This window comes from Ictalurus punctatus, chromosome 4, assembly GCF_001660625.3.
Source record: "Ictalurus punctatus breed USDA103 chromosome 4, Coco_2.0, whole genome shotgun sequence".
NCBI classification, from domain to species: Eukaryota; Metazoa; Chordata; class Actinopteri; order Siluriformes; family Ictaluridae; genus Ictalurus; species Ictalurus punctatus.
In genome coordinates, this window is record NC_071284.1 from 4,296,886 (window position 1) to 4,324,839 (window position 27,954).

At 38.7% G+C, this 27,954-nt stretch overlaps 1 protein-coding gene across 3 annotated transcripts; it reads right to left on the reverse strand.

Annotated features, from left to right (window-relative positions):
* On the reverse strand, positions 1–27,835 carry LOC124626059 (protein mono-ADP-ribosyltransferase PARP6). 3 transcript variants are annotated; one of them, XM_047152597.2, is made up of 23 exons: positions 27,376–27,835; positions 25,525–25,651; positions 22,529–22,606; positions 21,325–21,419; positions 19,895–19,955; positions 19,702–19,792; positions 17,097–17,163; positions 16,512–16,661; positions 15,405–15,555; positions 13,698–13,751; positions 11,865–11,960; positions 11,607–11,699; positions 9,002–9,127; positions 8,698–8,763; positions 6,486–6,553; positions 6,314–6,362; positions 6,074–6,186; positions 5,466–5,538; positions 4,033–4,102; positions 3,221–3,300; positions 3,042–3,105; positions 1,401–1,485; positions 1–440 (listed from the first exon to the last, which is right to left on the reverse strand). In XM_047152597.2, exons 2-23 carry the CDS (start codon positions 25,537–25,539, stop codon positions 338–340), a joined length of 1,848 nt encoding a protein of 615 aa, XP_047008553.1. In that variant the 5' UTR covers positions 25,540–25,651; positions 27,376–27,835; the 3' UTR covers positions 1–337. The 3 variants fall into 3 exon arrangements, 2 of the variants coding, with proteins under 2 accessions (XP_047008553.1, XP_047008551.1); XM_047152595.2 differs by having other exon boundaries at positions 13,698–13,829; XR_006981495.2 differs by lacking the exons at positions 1–440; positions 4,033–4,102 and having other exon boundaries at positions 1,414–1,485; positions 13,698–13,829.
* Between the last annotated feature and the right edge of the window lie 119 nt (positions 27,836–27,954).

Sequence of the window (27,954 nt, forward strand, 5' to 3'; positions counted from 1 at the left end):
TTTATAGTGTGCCTTATAAAATACTTCCACATGAAGCTTGCTCAGCCATTATACTTTCATATCACTTCCTGCTCCGGGAGGAGGAAGAGGATAGTCCATTAGTCTCAGCTACCCTGAACAGGACAAACCACACAGGGAGAAGGGAGGGGGTGCACATCCAAACCTCCTCATGAAAGCCAGGAAAAGAAGAAAGAACAAAGGTAGAAGAGAAGCACATGGGAGGACAGAGCGGGATTGAAAGGTTCGGCTCTCCTGCTTCTTCACTCTGAGCCAAAGCTAAGGCGCTACAGCTGGTTCTGCAGTGCCGAGTCCCTGCAGACGCCCAGGAGGTTTCCTCTCAGCCCGAGTAGATCTGAGTGCCAATCACACGCATGATCTCCTTCTGTACTTTGGGCTCCTGGGTGTTAATGTTAGCATCTCCTACTTGGCCATCTTCATACCTGAGAGAGCGAGAGAGAGAGAGAGAGAGAGAGAGAGAGAGAGAGAGAGAGAGAGAGAGAGAGGAAGACGTAAGAACAGTACGTGACAAACTCCTACTAGTTCAAGCCTGAACTCTCTTATAGTTATAGTTATAAGGAATAAAACAATGAGATGTGCTGTTAGAGGAAAATAATCACTGATTTTGCACTAACAGCATATCCCAGCATATTTTATCCCATTTACACCCTATCAATTTGACAATGAAATCAATTTTAAATGTATTAAAGAGTGATACACTGTAGTTTTATCCTTTGAAAATTACATTTAATTGCCGTTATCACTGATGTAATCGCAGATATAAACAGAAGTTCCTGCACTAGTCTCTCTTTTTTTTTCTTACTTGAAGTTAGGAATTACCTAATATTAGTCCATAATGTTGCTTAGTAACAGAACCTTACTGCTAATGGACTACGTTGCATGGAGGAAGAAGAGTTCATCAGGAATATTATTACTAATAAATTATTCATGGAACACTGGTGTTGTTTTTGTCAGTTTTGTAAATAGTTATCTGGTTTAATAAAAAGATAACTGGCAGTCAAACTGTAATGTAGGTCACTGCAGGTTCTCAACCATGGTCCTGGAGTACCCCATTGCTGCACATTTGAGTGTTTTTCCTGCCCTAACACACCCAATTTAACTCAGGAAGGACTACTGTTTAGTTAATTAGTTGAATAAGATGTGTTGGAAGCATGGAATAATGGGAAAAAATGGAAAACATGAATATGTGCAAGACTCCAGGACCAGGGCTGGGAATAAAAGCCAGAGAGGCAGCGCGTCAGTGTGGATTCATGTTTGGTCCAACATCGCCACCTGGTGGTAGAGTCTAACGTGACTGGAAATGTTCACGGGAAATCATACATACCAGACACACACTCTTCACACACGGTCAGTTCTAAATTGTTACACACACAGGTACTCACACAAAGAAGAAGCGTGTGCACACGTGGTCCGAAACAGGACACACCCAGATGTTTCCATGTTTCTGGAGGTCCTTGGATGTGATCACTGTGAAACAGCATATCAAATTAACAATATTAAACCTTATGCAAAAATCATACAGAATTCACTCTGCTTTAATTAAGGCTTGAGGTGGTTAGTTTAGGCAAGAACTAATCACTCCATGCACTCACACTCGAGTGCAAACCTAAACAACGTCTCTAAGAGCACCCGTGTGAGGTGATCTACCTAACGATCCCAACACAATCCAGTACTGATACAATCCCATGACAGAAAGTGTTTCATACATAAAAATCTTCAGAGAGTATATTTCCAGCCCTGCGCTTTCCCACAGCATCACCAGCAGCTGCATTTTCCTGATCCCCTTACAAATAGAAGTCTGGTACTTCTAGTTGTTGGGGTCCAATCCGCCCTTTTTTTCTTTTTTTATTTTCTTTAACGTATATAAAATGCATATGTTTTCTGAGGACCTTGTGGGAAGGGGTGAGGCTGGAAACATGTTGGACTTTAGCTGGGCAGAAAAACTGCAGAGGCACAAACTAATCACCAGAATCCACCAAATAAATCATTAAACAATAACAATATACTGTATAAGGAATAAAATATTGGATGGTGTGCTGTTATTGGAAAATAATCAATGATGGATTTACTGTTACCACTCTGATGTTTTTTTTGTTTTTGTTTTTGTTTTGTTTTTTAATAACAGTATGACCTGAAGTCTTTTATTCCACTTATACTGCAGCACTTTGCCAACAATAATATTTTTTATTATTAATTAAGGAACGACACATTGTACTTTGAATCTATTTATTAATACTTATGTTTAATGTTGCAAAAAGTCTGTGACACGACTTACAGCAGCTCTAAACAGTCAGTCAGTTAAATTAAGACTAAACAAACTGACTACTAAAGCACCGAAACCGGAGACTTCTTCCATTAATGTTAAATCAATGTTCCCTTACGGAAAACTTCAGCATATGTCACTTGTTTTTAAATCTGTTTATGCAAAAACGTCCGCCATATACGTCCTTATAGTTCTGTGGTACACTATTAAATCCGTTCTTGTTAAGCTCTATGTTCTTTGGCTAAGAACATGCTATAAAATGCTTTTTCTAATCTATAATACTGAGCATTTTTGGTCATTTCATGCAGGAACTGATTGTGAGTGGTTATTTTGGTCCACAATAAGGGGGTTAATGCACCATGAAGCAAACTCAATAAACACTGTAAATCTTAAAGCCCTTAATTATAAAGTAATCAGACTAGGCAAACAGACCAATGGGCCCTGTGTAACTTTTATATATTTTATGCTTACCGTACAAGTTCAAATAAAAATGAGTTGTCATGATTTATTTTTAGGAACACAGATGAAGCACAATAATGTTTATTGCACCTGCAAAAGAATCTGCAGGCCAGACACAATCTTCAGTACAGGGGGAATAACTCATCTCTCGCACTAGTTTACAGTAACATCTATCAAACACTGGGAGACTCACAGACTACTAAACGCTGCAGTCTCGGGTTTCATTATAATAAAAATACAGCTCACGCCTCACCTATCTTTAAAGTTCTCACACTCAGCTAGGCATGTTTGGGTTACTGACCTTCGCAAAGTGCAATGCAGTTCAGATTCCGACTCTGTAGGAATCGTGACTGAATCGGGCGACTCTGTAAAAAAAAAAAAAATAATAATAATATTAATAATAATAATAATAATTACAACAAAAGACAGTCCTTAACTGAGCCAAATACATTACGCTCCTGAAGATACTGAAGGTCTTGCCTGTGGAATTGTGTTCATACGGTTATAGCGCTGCACCAGTTCATCTTTAGTCGGCATCCGGTGTTGCCCTTTACCCATTCCTGTACACACACACACACACACACACACACACACACACACACACACAAACCTGAGCTTTAATATCCAATATTTTTATACAGCACTTCCACTGAAGCCCATGCATCACACCATGAAGCATTGATGATGGATGAAAAACACAATATGATTAATGGCAGAGGTCCTACAGTCAATCACACGAAACATTATTATACATATGACACCGACTACAATAAAACTGTCCACATATTACACCAGATATGAGGCTTTTATAAGTCATAACATCTTATGAGAGTTTATAGTTGTTTTCAAGCACCCACTGTGTGCACTATGAGTATTACTTGCCGATGTTTCTATATTTTATTCTCTAATACGAGACCCTTAAAGGGACATTTTGGCCGAAAAATAAACATTTACACCTTTTCCTCTCTTATCCCAAATGCTGTCGATCAGCTAAGACACAGGGTCATTTTCTTTAGTTTTGTATGATGTTAGCTCGGTAATTGAGCTCACAGCTGATATGTATTTGTTGGGTAAATACATGAAACAGATAAAGAAATGACAGTACAAACAATACAACTAACTAACAAACCCCAACCATGGATAGGATGGGAAGTAATGTAATGATGTTAAGTTTGGGCAACGCACATCCATGAGCACCATATAAACAGCATGGCAACGAAAGCACATGATGAGAAAACCGTGAGCATGACAGAGACATGGTGCCATGACATGATTCCAGCTGAGAGGCCTACCTGAATATCCAAAAGATATGCTGGAGATGGGGCTGAGATAGATGCCCTTCCCATAGGCTGCCCCATGCAGCTTGGGTTGAAGAGAGGAAGATCGTCTGATATTAGTCTAACTAAGAATGTTAGTCATGGTTCAGCTGAGGTTCTAATCGACCTACAGTTAACCTAACTCGCTAAAGCTAAAACATCCAGACTGATACTGATACAAACTGTTCAAATTAAATTTAACAGCTCACTTCACGGACTCTCACAGCTTGTTACCTCACAAATCTGAAATACACTATGTGGCCAAAAGTTTGTGGACGTCTGAGGATCACACCCATATGTTGCTCTTTCCAAAACGGTTGTTATAAAGTTGGAAGCACACAACTGTATAGAATCTACGCTCTACTATTACAATTTCCCTTCACTGGAACTAAGAGGCCCAAACGTGTTCCAGCATGACGATACCCCTGTGTATAACGCAAGCTCCAAGGTTGGAGAGGAAGAACTTGAGTGTCCTGCACAGAGCCCTGGCCTCAACCCCACTGAACACCTTTGGGATTGGAACACTGACTGCACCCCAGGCCTCCTCAGCCAACATCATTGCCTGATCTCACTAATGCTCTTGTGTCTGAATGAACACAAATCCCCACTGCCATGCTCTAAAATCTAGTGGAGAGCCTTCCCAGAAGACTGGAGGCTATTATAACAATAAAGGGGGAATAAATCTGGAATGGGATGTTCAAAAAAGCACATACTGTATGGCTGTGATGGTCAGGTTTCCACAAACTTTTTGTAGTATACAGTGCCCTCCACTAATATTGGCACCCTTGGTAATTATGAGTAGAGAAGGCTGTGAAAAAACTTTTTGATCTTTTCACAAAAATACTCTGCTCTTATGGATAGCAAACAATTGCAAACACAACACAGGTTTATCAAAAAAAATATATATCTTTGTTAAGATATTTACTTGGATATTTACTGTAAGGTATGTACTTGGTCAAAAACAGAAATATAACAGAAAAGAAACAACAACTAGTAGGATTAACCTGCCATCTTTTAATTCATTTACCGTATCCATTATTCTTTAGAAACCGCTTTATCCTAATCAGGGTTGCTGTGTATCTCGAGCCTATCACAGGGGCGTGAGTGGTGTGAATATATTCTGGATAGGATATGGCTCTGGATCCAGCATGACCCTGATGAGGATAAAGTGCTTACTAGCAGGAGTGGTAGGGTTGTAAAAAGAAAAGCTTTTAGTTTCAAGAATTTTATGTTCAATATTTGATTTATTACTGCAGCATGAACATCACACTGGAGTGTATGTAATCATCAAGCACAGCAAACATGCCTCTTATGAGCTGAAACAGTACAATTACATTTGCTACTGTCAAAGCCCGTGGGTCTGAACCACTACCCTGGACCAGATCGCCTTACAGTACAAAGATACATACCTGTAATTTGGTATAGGAGGCATTGACTAGTCCATTTCTCAGAACAGAGTGCCAGTTCTCGATATGAGAACCACTAGAGTGGTACAGAGAGGGAGGGGGATAAAAAGAGAGGGATAGGTCTATAAATATAAGCTCCGAATATATCAATTTATAAATAATTACTCATTAACTATAGAAGTTGTTCCTATTGCCATTTAACATCGATCTGTTCTTTTCACACATCAATAACTAAACATTTCTAATCAAATATCGACTAATTATATGACTGTTTGGGGAATTTTAAGGGTATTAGAAGGACATTATCAAAAATACAATAGGGTCATCACGATGAAGTTGCAGTATTTTTATATATAAAGATCTGAAAGCCGACATGCAGGTAAAATTGGAATAAAATGAACACCTAGAGTTGCTTGAGTTTAAATTGAATATGTCTACCTACCTATTGGGACTAATTCAGTACACACTGACACCACTGTGCGAACTTTATGTTCAAATTGAGAGAGAAAAAAAAGCAACCATGCATGCTTATTCTGGTTAGCTTAAAGTTTCGAACACATTTACAGTATGTCCACCACTAACGGTTGTCCCGTAAAAATAAAACTGCTCACTGAAATGCAAAGGTGCTGCCATAGAGCTTCTTGGCTGTCCGAAATCGAGCTTCTTTGGCAGGTGGGCTGCTCAGGAGCAAGAACTGATGGGACGTGTGCATAAACTTCAGCTGCTGCTCAAACAGAAATATCGTTCAGACTCAGCAGGTAATAAGGTAGCATATAACTTAATGAAATATCAGTGAATAAATTAGTACTGAATTTCACTCATGCCAGGCTAGCAGAAAAGGAGTAGCATACCCTACTCAGAGGCAGTTTGACGATATGAGACCTGTTACTGGATATTATCCTGAGGAAGGTCGGAAGAACGCAATCAGAAAGGACAAACAATACAAGAGAAAGACTACTAGGTGTGCAGGATTATGAAACTGTGTGATGAACTGTACATTAAAAATGTATTTATGTCACTTACCACTGTAGTAGAGGATGAGCCAGGGGGTCGAGTTTATCCATTTGTTTCTTTATCTCCAGATAGGATCCCTGTTAACATACGCAGTGCCACAATTACACAAAAGACAACAAAATATCTGTAGCAAAGACAGACGTCTTTATACTTATCAGTCAGAGTACAAGGACACCAAACATATCCTCATTCCTCATAGTATACATTAGCTACACCAATGTCATACTAACTTATCCCTTGTAGCAGAGTAATACTAAGGACACACTCACTTATTGCACATAGTACAGTAAGAATAAAGACACACTCAGTAATCCATCATAGCACAGTAACACCAAAGACATACTCCCGCAGCCTTTATAGTAGTGTTACACAAGTAGGTATACCATAGACACACTCACTTATAGTGCAGATACACCAAAGACACACTCCTTCAACCTCCTTAGTACAATAACACCAAAAATATACTCCTTCACCCCTTATAGTAGAGGTACACAAGTAGTTATACCATAGACACACTCATTTATAGTATAGTTACACCAAAATATACTCCTTCACCCCTTATAGTAGAGATACACAAGTAGTTATTCCATAGACACAGTCACTTATAGTAAAGTTACACCAAAATATACTCCTTCACCACTTATAGTAGAGGTACACAAGTAGTTATACCATAGACACACTCATTTATAGTATAGTTACACTAAAATATACTCCTTCACCCCTTATAGTAGAGATACACAAGTAGTTATACCATAGACACACTCACTTATAGTAAAGTTACACCAAAATATACTCCTTCATCCCTTATAGTCGAGGTACACAAGTAGTTATTCCATAGACACACTCACTTATAGTAAAGTTACACCAAAATATACTCCTTCACCCCTTATAGTAGAGGTACACAAGTAGTTATTCCATAGACACACTCACTTATAGTAAAGTTACACCAAAATATACTCCTTCACCCCTTATAGTAGAGGTACACAAGTAGTTATACCATACGCACACTCACTTATAGTGAAGTTACACCAAAGACACACTCCCTCAACCTCCATAGTACAGTAACACCAAAAATATACTTCTTCACCCCTTATAGTAGAGATACACAAGTAGTTATACCATAGACACACTCACTTATAGTAAAGTTACACCAAAATATACTCCTTCATCCCTTATAGTCGAGGTACACAAGTAGTTATTCCATAGACACACTCACTTATAGTAAAGTTACACCAAAATATACTCCTTCACCACTTATAGTAGAGGTACACAAGTAGTTATACCATAGACACACTCATTTATAGTATAGTTACACCAAAATATACTCCTTCACCCCTTATAGTAGAGATACACAAGTAGTTATTCCATAGACACAGTCACTTATAGTAAAGTTACACCAAAATATACTCCTTCACCCCTTATAGTAGCGGTACACAAGTAGTTATACCATACGCACACTCACTTATAGTGAAGTTACACCAAAGACACACTCCCTCAACCTCCATAGTACAGTAACACCAAAAATATACTTCTTCACCCCTTATAGTAGAGATACACAAGTAGATATAGCATAGACACAGTCACTTATAGTCTCATTCACTCATTCACACACCAATGGTAGCAGAGCTGCCATGCAAGGTGCTAACTTGCCATCGTGAGCAATTTGGGGTTCAGTGTCTTGCCCAAGAACACTTCGGCATGTGGAGTCATGTGGGCCGGGAATCGAACCACCAACCCTACGATTAGTAGACAACCCGCTCTACCACCTGAGTCTACACACTCCCTCACCCTTCATAGTACAGTTACCCCAAAGACACACTCCCTCACCCTTCATAGTACAGTTACCCCAAAGACACACTCCCTCACCCTTCATAGTACAGTTACCCCAAAGACACACTCCCTCACCCTTCATAGTACAGTTATCCCAAAGACACACTCCCTCACACTTCATAGTGCAGTTACCCCAAAGACACACTCACAGTTATTACAGTTACTCACAATAGAGTTAAAGCAAAACATGGACACTTAAAGCAAAGGCAGACTCACTTCTAATAAATTTACAGCAGAAGGACAGCCTCATAGTAAAGTTACACCAAAGACAGACATATCAAAAGGACAGTTAAACTGAAAACTGGTTCATTTATAACACAGAAGACTCATGAATAACTGTCCCTTATTGCTGGAATTTGGTATTAGTATACACATGAATACAAAACCATACCTGGGTCATTTCTCGTATGGACATAACACTGTCTAGCGCCTTCTGCAGTCTTTCATAATTCTTCTTCTGTGGCCCACCGTCCATGGAGAAACACATGGCATACAAACAGACTAAACTACATAATCTACATAAAACACATTTTTGCATAAATTAAAGTAGAAAGAGATTATCACTGGACAGCGTCATATAAAAAATCAGTTAGTAGATTTGAGAGAGTATCACTGAGGGTAATAAGTAATGTCATGTCAGGAATTGTAAAATACAAACACCCAATAATATTGCATGAGAGAAGATGGACAGTCACCTTGGGGTTAAAGGCGAGTGTTTTGGGGTCAGTGGGGTCGACTACCGAGGGATATGGCTCAAAGATGATGCTCTTCCTTGGAGACTCTAGAGCAGCTCTACACATGGCAACTAGAAGATCCACAACCTGCACAACAACATCCAAAAGAACACACAGCACACAAGAACTCGAGTCAATCCGCCTTACAGCAACAATGACACCTCACATAGAGTTGGTTTGGCAAAACCAGTCGGCTGTCTCTACTAAGTGTAGTTAGCTGCTAGCTAAGTGTGATTTCCTCACACGGTTATGTCACATTTTGAAAACGTTGTTGGATAGCTACAATATGTACCATAGTACAGTGGACATAAGTGTAATCAAATCAGTTTGTAATCAGAATCCGGCTGTCAAAATGTCTGTGCTGCTCCTATACCATCACATCATCATCAAAACAGAGAAAAGCGCTTGCACGCTCTGTACACACGACAGCGAACAATGTTTTAAAACGCTTAAATGACCTAATGTAAGGAAGTTTAGTCAAACAGAACAGAACTGATTCTGTGAAATAATGACTCAGCGATTATTTCACCACTGATGTTAGCGTGAAAAGAGATCAGTAGAGTGACGAGATGTCAACGAGGCCTGTGTTTGAGTGACTTTTACCTCAGGTAATGAGACAGAATCTGATGGGAATGATGCTTATAATCAAAGCTACAACTCTTTTCCTACTGTAGATGTATCATTTATTCAAATTTGGCAGTAACGTTGTTGTTCCATAAGTATTAGGTTATAAATATATAAGCAGGCAGAGCATAATTGGACTGAAATCCATCCTTCCATTTTCTGTACCTCTTATCCTACACAGGGTCACGGGGAGCCTGGAGCCTATCTCAGGGGACTCGGGGTACAAGGCGGGGGACACCGTGCCAACCCATCGCAGGGCACAATCGCACACACACTATGGACAATTTGGAAATGTCAACCACATGACACAGGACTGGGGGAGGAAACCAGAGTACCCGGAGGAGACCCCTGAAGCATGAGGAGAACTCCACGCACACAGGGTGGAGGCAGGACTCGAATCCCCAACTCCAGAGACGTGAGGCAAACGCGCTAAGCACTAAGCCACCGTTCCGCCTGATCTGAAATCATGTGTTTGAGAAAAAGGGAAACATATTTCAGTTCAGGATAGACGGTATACAGTATAGCAGAACTTTGGTCATCTGAAGGATTTTCCCAGGCTGCCACACATTAACGCTGCAGTTGTTTCCATCCTGCAACATGATATGCACAGAATTTTCAACATATTAACAGTCCTTTCTTTATTGGCTTGATTTGCCTGTTGGGCATGAATACTCCACAGGGAGTTTTGACATCTTTTCTTTTTCTTCACAGCAGGTGTGACAGATGGAAGGAGTCATAGCTGTTAGTCAAATGTTTTCTGAATCCATGTTAAATGCCAGTGTCATGACCACCTCATGAAACTCCTACACTTTTTTGGCATCCTTTGCCTTCAGATCAGTAGTCCTGCCCACACACACACCTGTCCGTCATCAAAGTGATGACCAATCATCAATGACCATCAATGACCAAGTACTTCTGTGTTCTAGTGTTTATCGTAGGGTCTTGCCACCACACTGGTAGTGTACTTCTGAGCTGTGATTATTATTTATTATTATTGTTGTTGTTGTTGTTTGGAAGCATATTTTCATATGCAAGCATATTTTGGAAGCATACTTTTAGCATATTTGGTACTTTTTGGTCTTTTCATTGTATTGCTGTTTACTATAATAACTACAATCCTTCCAGTGTCACCCAGAAGAGGACGGGTTCCATTTTGAGTCTGTTTTCTTCCTCAAATCATCCCAGCAAGTTTTGTTGTTGTTGTTGTTGTTGTTATTGTTTTTTACTTATCCTTGTCATTGTCGCTCACTAGAAACTTAATTCCAGGCCCAGATTTCTATAAAGTTGCTTTGTGAATGTCTATTCTTAAACATGCTATACAAATAAACTAAAACGAACTGAATTCGATTTGGCTTTACTATTTTTAGATCCCATGTATTTATTCCTCAAGTATGAATCTGGATTTGAAGCATGTCCATCTGAATGTGAACTGACACCTTTACACATTTTTACCATACACAGACATTATGTACTGTACTGTATGTAGAGATCAATCACAAAACAGCGTTCTATATACCATTGCTTAGTTTGGGAAATCGTGACATTTCTGTAGAGTTAATCCACCAGTTAATCCACCCGTCTGTGTTCCATAAGTTTCCGGAAAGAAACAAAAAAGTCTTTGCAATTAGTTCCCATTTACTGTTTGACGTGCTCAAACGAAGATAAACTTATAACTGTGGTTTGGCCTTATCCTGTCATATAGAGATTGACCTCTCATTAAATGTGTATAGAGACAATACAAAGAAAAATGAGGCTTGGAAGGAAGTATCGGAGACGGTTGGTGCAACTGTTGGAGTGTACGTAGCTAGTGCAGATCGTTTGAGCTGCTAATCTGCTAACGATGCTAGTAAAACACTGCGCAGTCCTCATCCGCCACACTAGACATGTGCACGTGGAAATGCAAGCATATTATATGTTTATATATTTATGTGTAAGTGTGTACCTCAGCTCCTGTTGCCACCTCTTCAGCTGCACCTGACATCACTCCCAAAGTGTAAAAAGAGAACACACACAGCTCTCTGGTGCATACCGCAGGCTAAAAGAAAAGATTAGCATAGTTATCAGAGAAAATAAATACACTCCTACTTTATTACACAATTAATGACTTACATATTAATATTTACAGTAATGGATGTGATGTGGCTGTAATGTACTGTATGTGTGTCATGTGTCATGGTGTGTGTGTGTGTGTGTGTGGTACCTTGAGCATGGAGCCATTTTGAAAGACATGCTGCTCATCACACACCACGCAGTACTCGTTCAGTGTCGGGATGCGCTGCTCAGAATACTTCATTATCTGAAAGAGGACAAGAAGGAAATAAACGTGGATTATGGGAACAGCGATTAACTCACTGCTGCACTGTTTACAAGTATGCAAGAACAATTATGTAGCTCTTATATAAGAACACATTTAAAGGATCAGTCTGTAAATTTTTGTAGGAGCAGTCTGTATTTTTTTAAAGGAGCAGTCTGTAAATTTTTTTAAAGGAGCAGTCTGTAATTTTTTTTTTTTTTAAAGGAGCAGCCTGAAAATTTTTGTTTAAAGGAGCAGTCTGTATTTTTTAAAGGAGCAGTCGGTAATTTTTGCTTAAAGGAGCAGTCTGTAAATTTTTAAAGGATCAGTCTGTAATTTCTTTTAAAGGAGCAGTCTGTATTTTTTTAAAGGAGCAGTGTGTAAATTTTTAAAGGAGCAGTCCGTATTTTTTTTAAAGGAGCAGTGTGTACATTTTTAAAGGAGCAGTCTGTAATTTTTGTTAAAGGAGCAGTCTGTAAATTTTTAAAGGAGCAGTCCGTATTTTTGTTAAAGGAGCAGTCTGTAAATTTTTAAAGGAACAGTCTGTATTTTTGTTAAAGGAGCAGTCTGTCCATTTTTAAAGGAACAGTCTGTATTTTTGTTAAAGGAGTAGTCTGTAAATTTTCAAGCCCTTTGATCTGTGATGAGTTGTTCTTGTAAGCTACCTCTATTTTCCCTCCAAGAAATGGATGTAAGGGAAAATAAATTAAAGGTTTTGTTGTTGTTGTTTGCTTGTTAATTTTTCAAAGAAATCAGATACAGGGAAAACAATCAAAGCGTTTGTTTTTTATTTGTTGGTTTGTTTGATTTTTTGATTGCTTTCAAAGAAATCGGATGTAAAAATAAAAATAAAAATCTGATGTTATTTGTTTGTTTAAAAAAACATATATAAGTATGTGATAAAGATGTATATTTTTTGTTGTTTATTTTATTATGTTGAAAGGTCTCACATCTGATTTGAGAAGGGTTTTGTTTTGTGTGGTTTTTTTTGCTTGTTAATTTTTTAGAAATCTGATGTTTGGAAAACAACTTAAATCTTTCATTTGTTTGTTTGTTCATTTGGTTTGTTTTTTTTAAAAAAAACTGATGTAGAGGGAAAAACAATGTGAGTTTTTTCTTGTTGTTGTTCTTGTTGTTGTTGTTGTTTATTTAACCAAAATACCTGAGGTAGAGGAAAAACAATTAAAGATTTATTTCAATGGTTCTTTGTTTCCAAAGGAAATCTGATCTCGAGAATAAATATACAACTAAATATACAAAATATACAGCTTGTTTTGTTTGCTTTGTGTTCAGTTTGTTTGTACTTTTTTAGATTTCGTTGAGTGGCACATTTACAATGCATGTCAATTTATACTCCCTATAAATTCTGAAGGCCTTTCATCCAGTCGTGTTCCTGTTATTCTGTTCTGTAATGTTTTATACATCTTCACTGCCTACATTCATGTTCTAAATGATGTCTGGTAAATTTGACATCACAAACACACAGATGAGTAAAGTGAGAGCCACGATAATGCCACACATCACTGATGATTCTGACAGATTTATGACAAATCATCAATGCTGCTGCATGAATCATGCATATGTAAGAATAAGCGCGATGCAGACTTGTTGAGTTAGCAGTTAATTAACACAATAACATGAGTTAAATCCATTCAGTGCTTGTTGCAAGATGAAGTTAGTCTATTTATGTGTGAAGAATTGTATTGATTTCCTGTTGTAAAGCTTGAATCAAGTAGGTACCTGCACTAAGAAACCGTACTCCAGAGTGGGGATGTTCTTGCAGTGGCCGCCCGCCTGGGATGAGAAAAACAATTCAATCAGCTGCCGCGTGGTAATCTGCGCCGGAGCCCTGCCCACCGGGACTGCCACAGTCTGATGGGTCAATGGAGACAAAGCATTATGGGAAAGGGCGCCAGCCAGCCACGTTAGGCAGAGGCAGACGAGGGGAGAGATAAGCTTCAGGAGGAGAGCCTGGAGTGGCTTTAAATCATCTGCTGTCAAAATGGCTTCACCATAACCGAATGTCAGCTGTGAAGAACCGTTTGACTGGAAATTTCCAGCTTGGCGGTATAGAAATGTGGAGAACCTTCAAGTCTTTCAGTCAAATTCAAACAACAAACAATAAAAGAACATCCATAATAATATATACAAAAGACACTATAGACTACAGTAGCAAACAAACCAAAACACAACAGCAAAACCACAAACACAAAAATACCTCAGCAAAACCACAAACACAAAAACACAACAGCAAAACCACAAACACACAACCGCAAATCCAAAATCATGACAGTAAAATAAAAAAAACCCACAAAACCACCTCAGCAAAACCACAAACACAAAAACACCTCAGCAAAACCACAAACACAAAAATACCTCAGTAAAACCACAAACACAAAAACACCTCAGTAAAACCACAAACACAAAAACACCTCAGCAAAACCACAAACACAAAAACACAATAGCAAAACCACAAACACACAACCGCAAATCCAAAATCATGACAGTAAAATAAAAAAAACCCACAAAAACACCTCAGAAAAACCACAAACACAAAAACACCTCAGCAAAACCACAAACACAAAAACACAATAGCAAAACCACAAACACAAAAATACCTCAGTAAAACCACAAACACAAAAACACCTCAGCAAAACCACAAACACAAAAACACAATAGCAAAACCACAAACACAAAAATACCTCAGTAAAACCACAAACACAAAAATACCTCAGTAAAACCACAAACACAAAACCACAAACACAAAAACACCTCAGCAAAACCACAAACACAAAAATACCTCAGTAAAACCACAAACACAAAAATACTCCAGTAAAACCACAAACACAAAAATACCTCAGTAAAACCACAAACACAAAAATACTCCAGTAAAACCACAAACACAAAAATACCTCAGTAAAACCACAAACACAAAAATACCTCAGTAAAACCACAAACACAAACACACCTCAGCAAAACCACAAACACAAAAATACCTCAGCAAAACTACAAACACAAAAGTACCTCAGCAAAACCACAAGCACAAAAACACCTCCAGTAAAACCGCAACACAACAACACCTCCGCAAAATCAAAAAACACCTTTAACAAACCAAAAACATAACCGCAAATTCGGAAACATAAAGCAAAGCAAAATGCACAACAGCAATTGTGATTGTTTTTAGCGATCATAAAACCCGTGTATAAACATGCACACTACTTGTAATGTTCGAAATACTTTATCAGTGCATTAGGCCTGTGATGTCTGTATTGAACAATGTTAGCTTACAATGTCTGACAAATGAGAAAAACTAGCATTCTCCTATTACATAACTCACAGGTTCAATAAGTGAGTCTCAACGTTCATTTTGTTATCATTCGGTATTATACAGTTGATAAAAGCTGGTGTGTGAGGTGTGAGTACATTAGGAAAGGCCTGCTATCTGACCTGGCTGTTGGGGGGATAACTGAACAGCTCGCCCTTCGGGTTCTTCATGGTACAGGAGATGGAGCGGTTCATAAGACGGGTCATTCTCAGCTCAGGCACATTCAGTTTACCCTTCAGCGCCGTGTCCTGGATCAGCGGGAAACTGGGAGATCTGAAGCCAAGACAGAGCCATTGGGTATGATGAATCATCAGTTATGACATATACATATGTACATCCTTGGAGAATAGGGACGTTAAATGGGACGTTCAAAATCTATAGCATTATTCTTCAATCCAGTGATGGTTTTCATCACAATATTTATAATTTAAATGTCCTTGCAGAGCTGTATATGAGCTGAAAACACTGGCTGTCAGGTATCAAGTAAGTAACACTGACTTTTCCAGCCTTTTATTGCACCCGTCCCAAATTTTTTAAGACGTGTTGCAGCCATCAAATACAAAATTACCTTATTTGTTTTCATAAAATGGTACATTTACTCAGTTTAAACATTTTCTATGTTCTGTTGTGAATAACATATGGGTTTATGAGATTTGCAAATCATTGCATTTTGTGTTTATTTACATTTTACACAGCGTCCCAACTTTTTTGGAATCGGGGTTGGACTTATCAGGCCAGTAGCTAGAATTATAAACTACACATTTCAGAAATAGATGCAAATAATTAAACTAAACTTTATACTTAAAGTCTATTTTACAATATTTACAAATGGCACCTACAGTGTGCTCCAAACGATTCTCACTGGCGCTGATGTGTTTAACGTTGACATGTCAGCCATGTGATTGGCGGTTGCTTACGAGATTCCTTTGAGACCCTTTGAGAGGTCTACCAATCATCATTAGGAGAAGCCGTGCATCCAGACGGGACTAGCGAAGTGCGCAGTGTCTCATAAACATCTACATGTGTTTTTCTGTGTAAAGCACTCACTGGTTTTGCTGTTGTCTTAAAAACAATCGCCTGTGGTCGATACTATGTTGTATCTGTGTAGGAGTCATGTGCTGTATGTTCTACATTGTTCGTTCACTAATTTACAAAGTTCAATTCCTTAAAGAAATAAAGTGAAAATAACAATGTAGACCAAACAAAGGAAGTATAAACAGCTGTCATACTTAGGGATGGGTGAGAAGATGCTGAGGCCTGCACGGAACTTCTTTATAGTCCCTCCGGCCTTGAACCAGCTGTGCCTCTTCTCCTGCTGGACTTTCAGGAACTCATTACTCAGGTGTTTCCATTGCTGAGAGATGAAGGTGCTCAGGATCCTGAAGTAATAGACACACTTCATTTATGTTCTGTTCTGATCAAAGTGGGGTATTTTAACTCAAATGGAAACAAAACGAGAGTTATTTTCCAGCATGTAACATAATTGCACAATGTTGGCTTTATTAATTAATCGTTTAGTAGTAATAGTAATTAATTAAATAGAATTTCCTGCAATGTTGGTGTTCTTAGCAAAAAGTTAGCGTTGTTATGACGAAGGTTTCTGTGAGTAAGTTCTGTAAGTATTTTACATTTTTTGGAAGGAGTCTCCAGTTACGGTGCTTTGTAACAACCAGAGGTAAAGCTGTAACTTTACATTTTCCACCACTTTTTCAGCAAATTTAAACAAAACAAAACATGCTGTCAGATTCTGTAAAAGTCACAAGCAACAGTGCAACTAATTTAACTCTGTGCTGTCATTTACGGCGATGTCTTACTTCTTCAGCTGAAGTCCGAGGCTGAATCCATCTTTATTAGAAGGTTGAAATACATCGACTGAGGGTTCTGTAACAGATGTAGTGATAAACACTATAATGTATCAAACACAAAGAATGTACACCGTTCAGCCATAACATTAAACATTGTTTTGGTAAGTGGTAAGTGGTACATGTCAGAGTAACAGTCACATGAATGCCAAGACCCGAGGTTTCCCAGCAGAACACTGTCCAGAGCATCACACTTCCTCCGCCGGCTTGCCTTCTTCCCATAGTGCATCCTGGTGCCATCTCTTCCTCAGGTCAGCTACGCACACACACCCGGCCATCCACATGATGTAAAAGAAAACATGATTCATCAGACCAGGCCACGTTCTTTCACTGCTCCATGACCCAGTTCTGATGCTCGTGTGTCCATTGTAGGAGCTTTCGGAGGTCAGCATGGGCGCTCTGACCGGCCTGCAGCTATGCAGCAAGCTGTGATGCACTGTGTGTTCTATCATAGCCAGCATTAACTTTTTCAGCAAGCTGTGCTACAGTAGCTTTTCTTTGGGATCGGACCAGACAGGCTAGCCTTCGCTCCCCACACGGATTAGTGAACCTTGAGCGCTCATGACTCTGTTGCCAGTTCATTGGTTGTCCTTCCTTGGACCACTTTTGGTAGGTACTAATCACTGCATACTGGGAACACCCCACAAGACCTGTCGTTTTGTAGATGTTCTGACCCAGTTGTCTAGCCATGACAATTCGGCCTTGTCAAAGTCTCTCACATCCTTATGCTTGTCCATTTTCCTTGCTTTCAACATATCAGCTTTGAGAACTGACTGTTCATTTGTGGATATATATTTTTTGCATATATATATATATATATATATATATATATATATATATATATATATATATATATATATATATTTATTTGTTAAACATAGGTGTGCAACCATAATTGGCACCCTTTTATTCACTTTGTGTTACGTCCCTTTGTCAAGATAACAGCTCTGAGTCTTCTCCTATAATGCCTGATGAGGATGGAGAATACATGGCGAGGGATCTGAGAGCGTTCCTCCATACAGAATCTCTCCAGATCCTTCACATTTCGAGGTCCACGCTGGTGGAGTCTCCTCTTCAGTTCACTCCACAGGTTTTCTATGGGTTTCAGGTCAGGGGACTGGGATGGCCATGGCAGGACCAGGATTTTGTGGTCAATAAACCAGTTTTGTGTTGATTTTGATGTATGTTCTTGATCATTTCTGGAAGATCCAACCACGGCCCATTTGAAGCTTTCTTGCAGATGCAGTCAGGTTTTCATTTATTATCTGTTGATATTTCATAAGAGTCCATGATGCCGTGTAGCCTAACAAAATGTCCAGGTCCTCTGGCAGAAAAACAGCTCCAAAACATTAAAGATCCACCTCCATATTTAACCGTGGGCATGAGGTACTTTTCCATATGGCTACCATTCTGTGTGCACCAAAACCACCTCTGGTGTTTATTGCCAAAAAGCTCCATTTGAAGGTCCAGCAGTGTCTGGCACACTGAAGAAGCTCGAGTTTGTTTTTGGATGAGAGTAGAGGCTTTTTTCTTGAAACCCTTCCAAACAACTTGTGGTGATGTAGGTGACTTTGGATTGTAGTTTTGGAGACTTTCTGACCCAAAGACACAACTAACTTCTGCAGTTCTCCAGCTGTGATCCTTGGAGATTTTTTGGCCACTCGAACCGTCCTCTTCACAGTGCGTTGAGACAATACAGACACGCGTCCTCTTCCAGGTTAATTCATAACATTTCCAGTTGACTGGAACTTCTTAATTATTGCCCTGATGGTGGAAATGTGCATTTACAATGCTTGTGCTATTTTCTTATAGCCACTTCCATTTTGTGAAGCTCAACAACCTTTTGCTGCACATCATAGCTTTATTCCTTGGCTTTACCCATTGTTATGAATGACTAAGGGAATTTGGCCTATATGTTACCTCATATTTATTCCCCTGTGAAACAGGAAGTCATGGTTGAACAATTTCCTGCTCCTAGTCACCCAGGTGTACTAAAAAAGTAAATGTCAGTGGGAATATACTTTATATATTTTTCTCATATGAATTCATAGGGGTGCGAATAATTGTTGCACACCTATATTTAACAAAGATTTTTTTTTGATAAACCTGTGTTGTGTTTGCAATTGTTTGATATCCATGAGAGCAGAGTATTTTTGTGAATTTATTTTTGTGAGGTTAAAAAATAAACACAATTTCTCACAGCCTTCTTTGCTCATATTTACCAAGGGTACCAATATTAGTGGAGGGCACTGTACAACTTACAATTCTGATGGTCATTTTGTGTACTTTGATTGGATGATGTGCAAGTAATGTATTTACTTCCAGTTTATCTTCCAAAGATAAAGCAGATGCCAGAAATTAAACCTTATTCTGACATCATAAAAGTAAAAGAGAAAGGAAGGCGATCCATACTAGCCACAGGTAGCATACTTGATACTATCCTGCATGGTCCTGAGATCTCAGACCTTCTGAGCATCTTGCACAATTCATCCACAGACAAATTAATGCTGCTCTAAAGATAAACCAACAGCAACGTTTACAGGCACTCACTGCTTACCAGGTCCATCCAAGTACTGCGAGAGGGAGAAGCGGAGGCGGAGGATGATGGGCTCTGTTCGAATGACTTTCCATGCTGTTGCAACTTCTTCCTACAAACCACATATGTAACAGAATTACAATTACTCGTAACACAACACCAGGAGTGCTTTTATTCATTCAAATACTGCAAAGGTCACAGTAGAATTACGCACATCCAGGAAGCTGATGTTGATATGAAGGTCGATATCCACGTCATCAATGGTGCCATATTCTCTGTTTGATGTAGGAAAATACAGAAATTGAAAGAATAGAAAGTGTCTGAGATTATTATTTACTTTAGATTATTAGATTGGTATCTTAGTAGGAATAAATCAATGTTCATAAATACTGGGATTTGCGAATCCTTTGTAATGTATGTATACGGTCAATACTATTCAATTCAATTCAATTTTATTTGTATAGCGCTTTTTACAGTAGACATTGTCTCAAAGCAGCTCTACAGAAATATCAACATGGTATACAGATATTAAAGGTGCGAATTTATCCCAACTGAGCAAGCCACTGAGTGGCGACGGTGGCAAGGAAAAACTCCCTAAGATGTTTTAAGAGGAAGAAACCTTGAGAGGAACCCGACTCAGAAGGGAACCCATCCTCATCTGGGTAACAACAGATATTGTGAAAGAGTTCATTATGGATTTATATGAAGTCTGTATGGCGTTAAGAGCAGCCGTAGTCCCAGCAGTCTGGAATTAAAGAAGATTTGAGCTCCATCCAGAGGCAGAAAGGATCTGGATCTCTAGTATCTCCATAAATTCGTGTGGGGCTCGGTACTACTCCATGACATTAAAATCTCTTGTGGTTTAAAACAAGCATGAAGTAAAATTCGACTTGTACCATCTGTCAACTGTACCATTTGTCATTTCTCATAATTACAAGGCCTTTGTCTCAAAATAACAAGATGCTTTTTTTCGTAATAACAAGATGCTTTTCTGGAAAAAAAACAAACAAACAAACAACTAGATGCTTTTCTCATCATAATGAAATGCTTTTCTTGTAATAACGTGATGTTGTTTTGTAATAGCAAGATATTTTCTTGTAATAATATGGGTTTTTTTTTTTGTTACAGCAAGATGTTTTCTCATTGCAACATGTTTTCTCTTAATAACAAGATGTTTTAATATCTTGTTATAACAAGATGTTTTCTCGTAATAACAAGATTCTTTTCTCATAACAACAAGATGTTTTCTTGTAATAACACAAGGCTGTAATAACACAATGCAAGACGTTTTCTCGTAGTAATGTGATGGGTTTTTTTTTTTCGTAATAACGTGATGTTTTTTCATAATATCGAGATGTTTCCTCATTATAACAACATGTTTTCATTTCTTGTTACAACAGAAATGAGATGCTTTCCTCGTAATAACGAGATGATGATAGGGAGTTTTTTTTCTTGCATGGCATCACTGTGCTTCTATATTAGTAATTCCAGGCCAGCAAGTTGATAGCCTACTCACTAATTAGTAACGAATAACCTGCCAATTTGATATAATTGGCTATGAATTATTAAATGAAATTAAATAATAACCACTGTGTGTAAACTTTTTGTTGCCATTTTGTTGCTCAAGGACCCATCTTAAAATACCTGACTGATATGGCACTGTCCGTGTAAATGTCTTTCACGGCCTCGATGTCAGCGTCCAGTTGGGGATGGCGATACAGATCGGCTGCACAGCTCCCCTGTGTGATGAAAACAAACATTCACTATAACACCATGGCTAAATTGTTGTACTTCCTAAATCTCTATTCCAGATATCGCCATGCGCTGTAAAAGGCTCACAGCTCTGAGGTCCCTAAATATTATTAAGTTGTAGGTTGTTTAAAGAATGCATTCTGGATTTATTCTGGATCTTTTTATACATGTATGGAAAGCCTACACTCATAATTTATATTTTGTATTTGTCACATCTCTGGATTATAAATTGTTTATTCTAATATTCTGAGATACTGAATTTTTGAGATGTATTCTACATGGAGCCTGACTACAAACAAGCCTTCAGTCTCATGGGTCTTTCCAGGATCTAATAAACAAAATAATCTATACTCTGTGGTAATTTTACGTAGTTTCACACAAGAAATAAGACATTAAAAAAAAACATTTAGTTAGAGAATTACTTAAACTAATTGAAACACCTGTGTTACAATAGTCATAGAGTCACGTCATTTGAATTCACTAGCACAAAGCCTTAAACTTCATTTTAAGCATTACTGATACTCTCTAAGACTCTCCCATCTGATGACAATTGCTAAAACAGAACAACGACTGGTTTTATAAATATCATATTCACACTTAAATGTTATCACTAATAAGCTGCCACTGTTGGGCCCTTGAGCAAGGCCCTTAACCCTCTCTGCTCCAGGGGTGCCATATCATGGCTGACCCTGTGCTCTGACCCCAACTTCCTAACAAGCTGGGGTATGTGAAGAAAAGAAATTCACTGTGCTGGTAATGTCTATGTGACAAATAAAGTCTTCTTCTTCTTCTTCTTCTTTTACAGTTCTGAGCGATGATGTTTGATTTTTCCTTAGTGTTTTCCTAGTTCTGAAATTTTACATTCAGAATATTATCTGATATTGATTCTCTTTTCCTTGTGTATGATTACAGATTTTCCTTCATTTCATCCTCCCTGCCAGTATATCGACTTGGAGTATTAAAAAGCCTTTAATAAACACCAAGTCGAGTGCACACGTGTAACACAGCATGTTAACTCACAACGGTTTCAGGTGAAATTGTAAATATTATACATAATGATTTTCTCTTTCGCTTGCTTCAGTTGATTGCTGTTTACCTGAATTCCATAGAGGAACTGCTCGGGCTCGTTCTCTCCATCTGATTCCTCATCCGTCCAACACTGGCCTTTGACGTCCTGCATGAAGAGCATTCATTTACGTTCGGGACACGTTTAAACGTCTTCACAAGTTAACCAACATTAGCAAGTCTCTCAGTGATACATTTTTATTTAAACATGCTGAAGTGAAAAGTGAAAAGACAAGAAGCTATAACAACTAGAGAGGTGCTAAGCTGATCTGTGAGCTATACATGGCCAAACATCGTCAAACGTTTTGCGGACATCTGACCATCACACCCATATGCTGTTCTTCCCCAAACTGTTGCTACAAGACTGGAAGCACACAGTTGTATTGGGTGTATCTGTATGCTGTAGCATCACAATTTCCTTTCACTACAACTAAATGGCCTAAACATGTTCCAGCATGACAATGCCCCTGTGCACAAAGTGAGCTCCCTAATGACATGGTCTTCCAAGGTTGGATGGAAGGACTTGAGTGGAACGCCAGCTACACTCCAGGCCTCCTCGCCCAGCATCAGTGCCTGACCTCACTAATGCTCTTGTTGCTGAATGGGCAAACCCTCACAGCCATGCTCCAAAACCTAGTGGGAAAGCCTTCCCAGAAGAGTGGAGGTTATTATAATAGCAAAGGGGGACTGAAGCTGGAATGAAATGCTCACCAAACACATATGCGTGTTTTGATCAGGTGTCCACAAACTTTTGATCATACAGTGTATATTTCTATCTTCAGGACAACATAGTCAATCTTACAACAAAGAGTACATATTTAACAACTAAACAATACACCCGGGCACATTTAAGTGCACAGATCTGCACTTTAAACCTTGCGTGATTTGTACGAAACTGGTATACACACCTAACCTGCGGTCTAGGCACCATGTAGCGACACAAAATCGCTAAAGTGCGATTCTGTCTCTTACAAACACTATACAGAAGTGTGTCTGATTATATAAGCTATTCTGTTCAATGTACCAATGCATGACTCGATACTAAAAAGGAAAATTAATCCATATATTTGCATATTTGGGTTTTTAAAGGTTACCATGACGCTCGTCGGCTTGAATTATCTGTCAGTATCTCTTGAGCCAGTAAAGTGATTTTGAGTCCTACTGTCATATCACAGACATTATGACAGAGGTCATACCTATGTGCACAAGTGAGTACAAATCACCAATGGAAGGCTGTTAATGAGCTGACGAGCTAAATGAGAGCAGGGTAGTCAGAAAGCTGTAGCAGATTTTGTATACACACAACCACTGAAGGACAACCCCCTGACTAATTAAAGATGCATTCTTACCATTGGATCAGGTGCATTGGACTGTGGTGCAGCTCACTGCTTATCGTTTCCTGTGTAACTGTTGTTCCTACTGCTTTCAGGTCATCCTGCAACTCTTTTCGGGTGACTGTTTACTTCCTTATCATGAGTCTGAGAGTGCATTGTGAAATCAAGCATGGCGCACCTATATCACGGTTTACACCTGCATATTATCAAGCCATTTGTACTGACAGGGATGTTTATGATCTTTGCTATGGCTCTATAGGTTTTTTTCCCATTTAAGTGTTGTCCACTACTTGTGTTAAATCTTCCCAACCCGTGGCAGTGTCTTTTATAATAGCACATACTTTTATAGTTGGCCCAAGAATATTTTTTTTGCAGAATTTATGTCTAGAATTGTTTTTTTTTTTGTTTTGTTTTTTTTTATGTAACCTTTACATACATGTTTATACACATACTGAGCACTTTATTACGAACACTATACTATACTACTACTCCAAACAGTCTCAATTCTTCCTAGCATGGATTCCATAAGATGTTGGAAACATTCCTTTGAGATTCTGATCCATGTTGACATGAATGCATCACCTAATCCCTGAAGATTTTTCTGGTGAACTTCCATGCAGCGAATCTCCTGGTCTACCACATCCCAAAGGTGTTCTATTGGATTCAGATCCGGTGACTGGGAAGGCCACTGAAGAACATTGATTTCGTTGGCATGTTCATGAAACCAGTTTGAGATGACTTGTTGCTTTGTGACATGGTGCGTTTTTATGCTGGAGGTAGTCATTAGAAGATGGGTAAATTGTGTCTATGAAGGGATACACATGGTCAGCAACAATGCTCAAAAGTATGCCAAGAAAACATTCCCCACGTGATTACACTACCTCCACCAGCCTGGACTGTTGACACAAGGCAGGTTGGGTCCATGGACTCATGCTGTTAGTGCCAAATTCTGACCATCTATGTGCCTCAGCAAAAATAGAGATTCATCAGACCAGGCTATGATTTTCCAGTCTTCAGCTGTCCAGTTTTGGTGATCCTGTACCCACTTCAAGGTTCAATGTGTTGGGCATTCTGAGGTAAGTGGATACCTGACTTACTTTCTCCCAGCTTGAACCAGTCTGGCTATTCTCCATTGACCATTGAAGTGCAGAACTGCCACTTACTGGATATGTTTTGTATTTTGCACCATCTGAGAAAATTCTAGAAACTATAGAAATACTCAAACAAGCCCATCTTGCACCAACAATCATGCCACGGACAAAAACAGCGAGATCATATTTTTCCCCCATTTCGATGTTTGATGTGAGCTGGCCCGTTTCCGCATGATTTTATGCATTGCATTGCTGCCACACGATTGGCTGATTAGGTAATTGCATGAAGGTGAACAAGTTTTCCTAATAAAGTGTTCGGTGAGTGTATGTACTGTATATATCTGTTGCATCATAGGATTTGAACTTGAATTTGATCTCCTTATGGACAATAGAACAAGCGCTTTTCTGATGCCCCACTCAAGAACCCGGGGTTTTTCGCGATTAACATGCCCTTCTCTTCAGCTTCTCTTCATACTTCACCTTGTATAAATCTCTCTGAGGCAATAAAGTCAAAATGGAAGTCAGAAAGCAGTAGTCAGCTTCGTATACACATGACCCCTGAGCAACCGCAAGCTTATTAAAGATTAAAGATGCAGTTTTACCATTGGATTAGTCATTTAGAGATGAAGCTCGGACAGCTTTGGACTGTTCTCATCCATTTCACATCAAACACCCCAAAGGCATGGAATAGTCATGGAGTCTGAAGCACCATGGCTTCTGTATGAAGAACTGCAGAGAGAGAGAAACATCATAAAGCAAAAGAACCTAAAAATAGCAACAAATGACACCTCATTATTCTAAAGGGAAATGTATCGAGCTCAAATTGCAGATGAGTCAAAATGATGACAGCGCCTCGGCTTTCATTTCCCAATCAACTTTTTGGGGCTGAACTTGTTTGTCTCTGTACTGTTTAATCACACCACTTTATAATCACTCTCTATCTCCGTCTTTGCTTAATCATCGACTCCGCACCTTGCCGTGTATCTTAGCAACAGCCTTTTCTGGCTTGTGTAACTGTATCATGAATCATGGCAGAGTGTGTGGGTGAGAGGTGTGTGTGTGTATGTGTATGTGCACATGTGTGCATTCATGTTTCTGCGTGTTTTAAATTAGTTTTGTGTGTTCCACTTTTCCATATTTTATCAATAATTAATTTATGGCTTAATAATTTTTTTTTAAATAAGAAATAAAATAAGATTAAATCTTACAATGGGAAATACTCAACACAGGAAAAAAAAAAACAGTACGTAATATTGAATCAGTTGACAGAATAATGAAGATAATATCATTTTTAAAAAATATATAGTTTAAAAAACACCTGACTGAAAATCACATATTATATGTGAATTTGTGAACTTTATATATATATATATATATATATATATATATATATATATATATATATATATATATATATATATATATATATATATATATATATATGTACATATATATAATCTTTAGAGTATATACCTTTTTAATATTTATTGCAAGATTGTTTATCATTTTTGGACTCTGGCCCAATATAATGTACATTACATTATTATTATTATGTTATATTATATTATTATGATGATGTGTCAGTTAAGTTATGTGTTATCAGTATTTATTACTTCAAAGTAGAAGTATGTGGGTTATTTTGATTTATTCCAAAGGTAACAATTACATTATTGAAAAGAATAATTATATTATTATTTAATATTAAAAAGAAAGGCCCTATTACAGAGCTTTGAGTAATGCTATATTTGCTATTAGGACAATCTGTGGTTTAAATCACGGAGAAACTCAATGATCTCAAGCAACACAAATCTGTTCTCTTCATTTGGCTGTTCACTTTTCCCATCAGACTTGTTTGAGCTGAATATTAATAATATAATATAATATTAAGCTTTCGGTGTACTCCTTCATACATTTCAACACAAATGCAAACAGGTTTGTGAGTTTTAACGGTGCTTAAATGCGTATTCGAAAGTTATTAGTGAAAACAAGCGGTTATCTAAAGCTTTTCAAAATGCAAAACTCTTCTCCCTCTGCCTCGTCGTCTTTAGTCATCCCTCCGTCCTGTAGTGTTCATCTCCTTTTCAACCTTCTTAACTGACCCTCCATAAAAATGCCATCTAGAGCTGTTTTGAATTCATGAATATATCCAAGAATGAGCGGCTCTAACACTCTTACTCCATTACTACATACACAAATGCTGCACATTTCCTATACAATGTTAGGATTCGTGAAAGCATACGGAATTTGCACAATGATGCCATTCATTTCATTCATCTAATTCTGCAGGCAGCTGCCCTTCTGCCTCGTCCATGTCCTTGACACACCGTCAACTATCCTCACATACCTCTGACAGGTTTGCATGACATACCTATACATACATCAGATCAGGGATGCTGGCAAGGCCGCCCCTCCCCCGTCTTTCTCTCCTCCTCTTTTATCCCTGTATCTCTTACCTTCACAAAATAAAGATGGAGGGACAAGCTCTTTGCAGTCCTTCTCCTTCGATGGACTTTCCTCCAGTGATGCCTCCTCCTCTCTTCTCTTGGAACAAGATCATGAAATGTCTGAGCAAAATTTAAAAATGAAGGGAGGTTAATGAGGAAGTCATCTCCATTTTCATTTGCTGTTGGAGTTTGATTTCCCCCTTCTTGGCTTGCTGCAAATGTGTGTGGGTGTGTGTGTGGGTGTGTGTGTGTGTGTGTGTGTGTGTGTGCGTGTGCGTGTGTGTGTGTGTGTGTGTTTATCTGTTGCAGATCTCTGCTCCTAGTGCTGGCGTATTCTTTGCCTGACAACACGGAGCAGGCTGAGCATGCGCAGCAGGAACCATCCGCCAGGATCATGTGATCTACAGCTGACTGCAGGCTGAGGGAAGAACAAGGGTAGAAAAATGTCTCTCTCTCTCTCTCCACTGTCTCTCTCTCTCTCTCTCTCTCTCTCTCTCTCTCTCTCTCTCTCTCTCTCTCTCCTACCCCCCCTCTCTTTCCTACCCCTCCCCTCTCTCCACCACCTCCCCTCTCACTCCCCTCTCTCTT

Coding starts and splice junctions, on each gene's coding strand:
- LOC124626059 (XM_047152595.2), bottom strand. Junction 6,554..8,697: donor CCATACGAGAAATGACCCAG/GTATGGTTTTGT, acceptor GTATGTTAACAG/GGATCCTATCTGGAGATAAA. Junction 3,106..3,220: donor GTATGAACACAATTCCACAG/GCAAGACCTTCA, acceptor TTTTTTTTACAG/AGTCGCCCGATTCAGTCACG.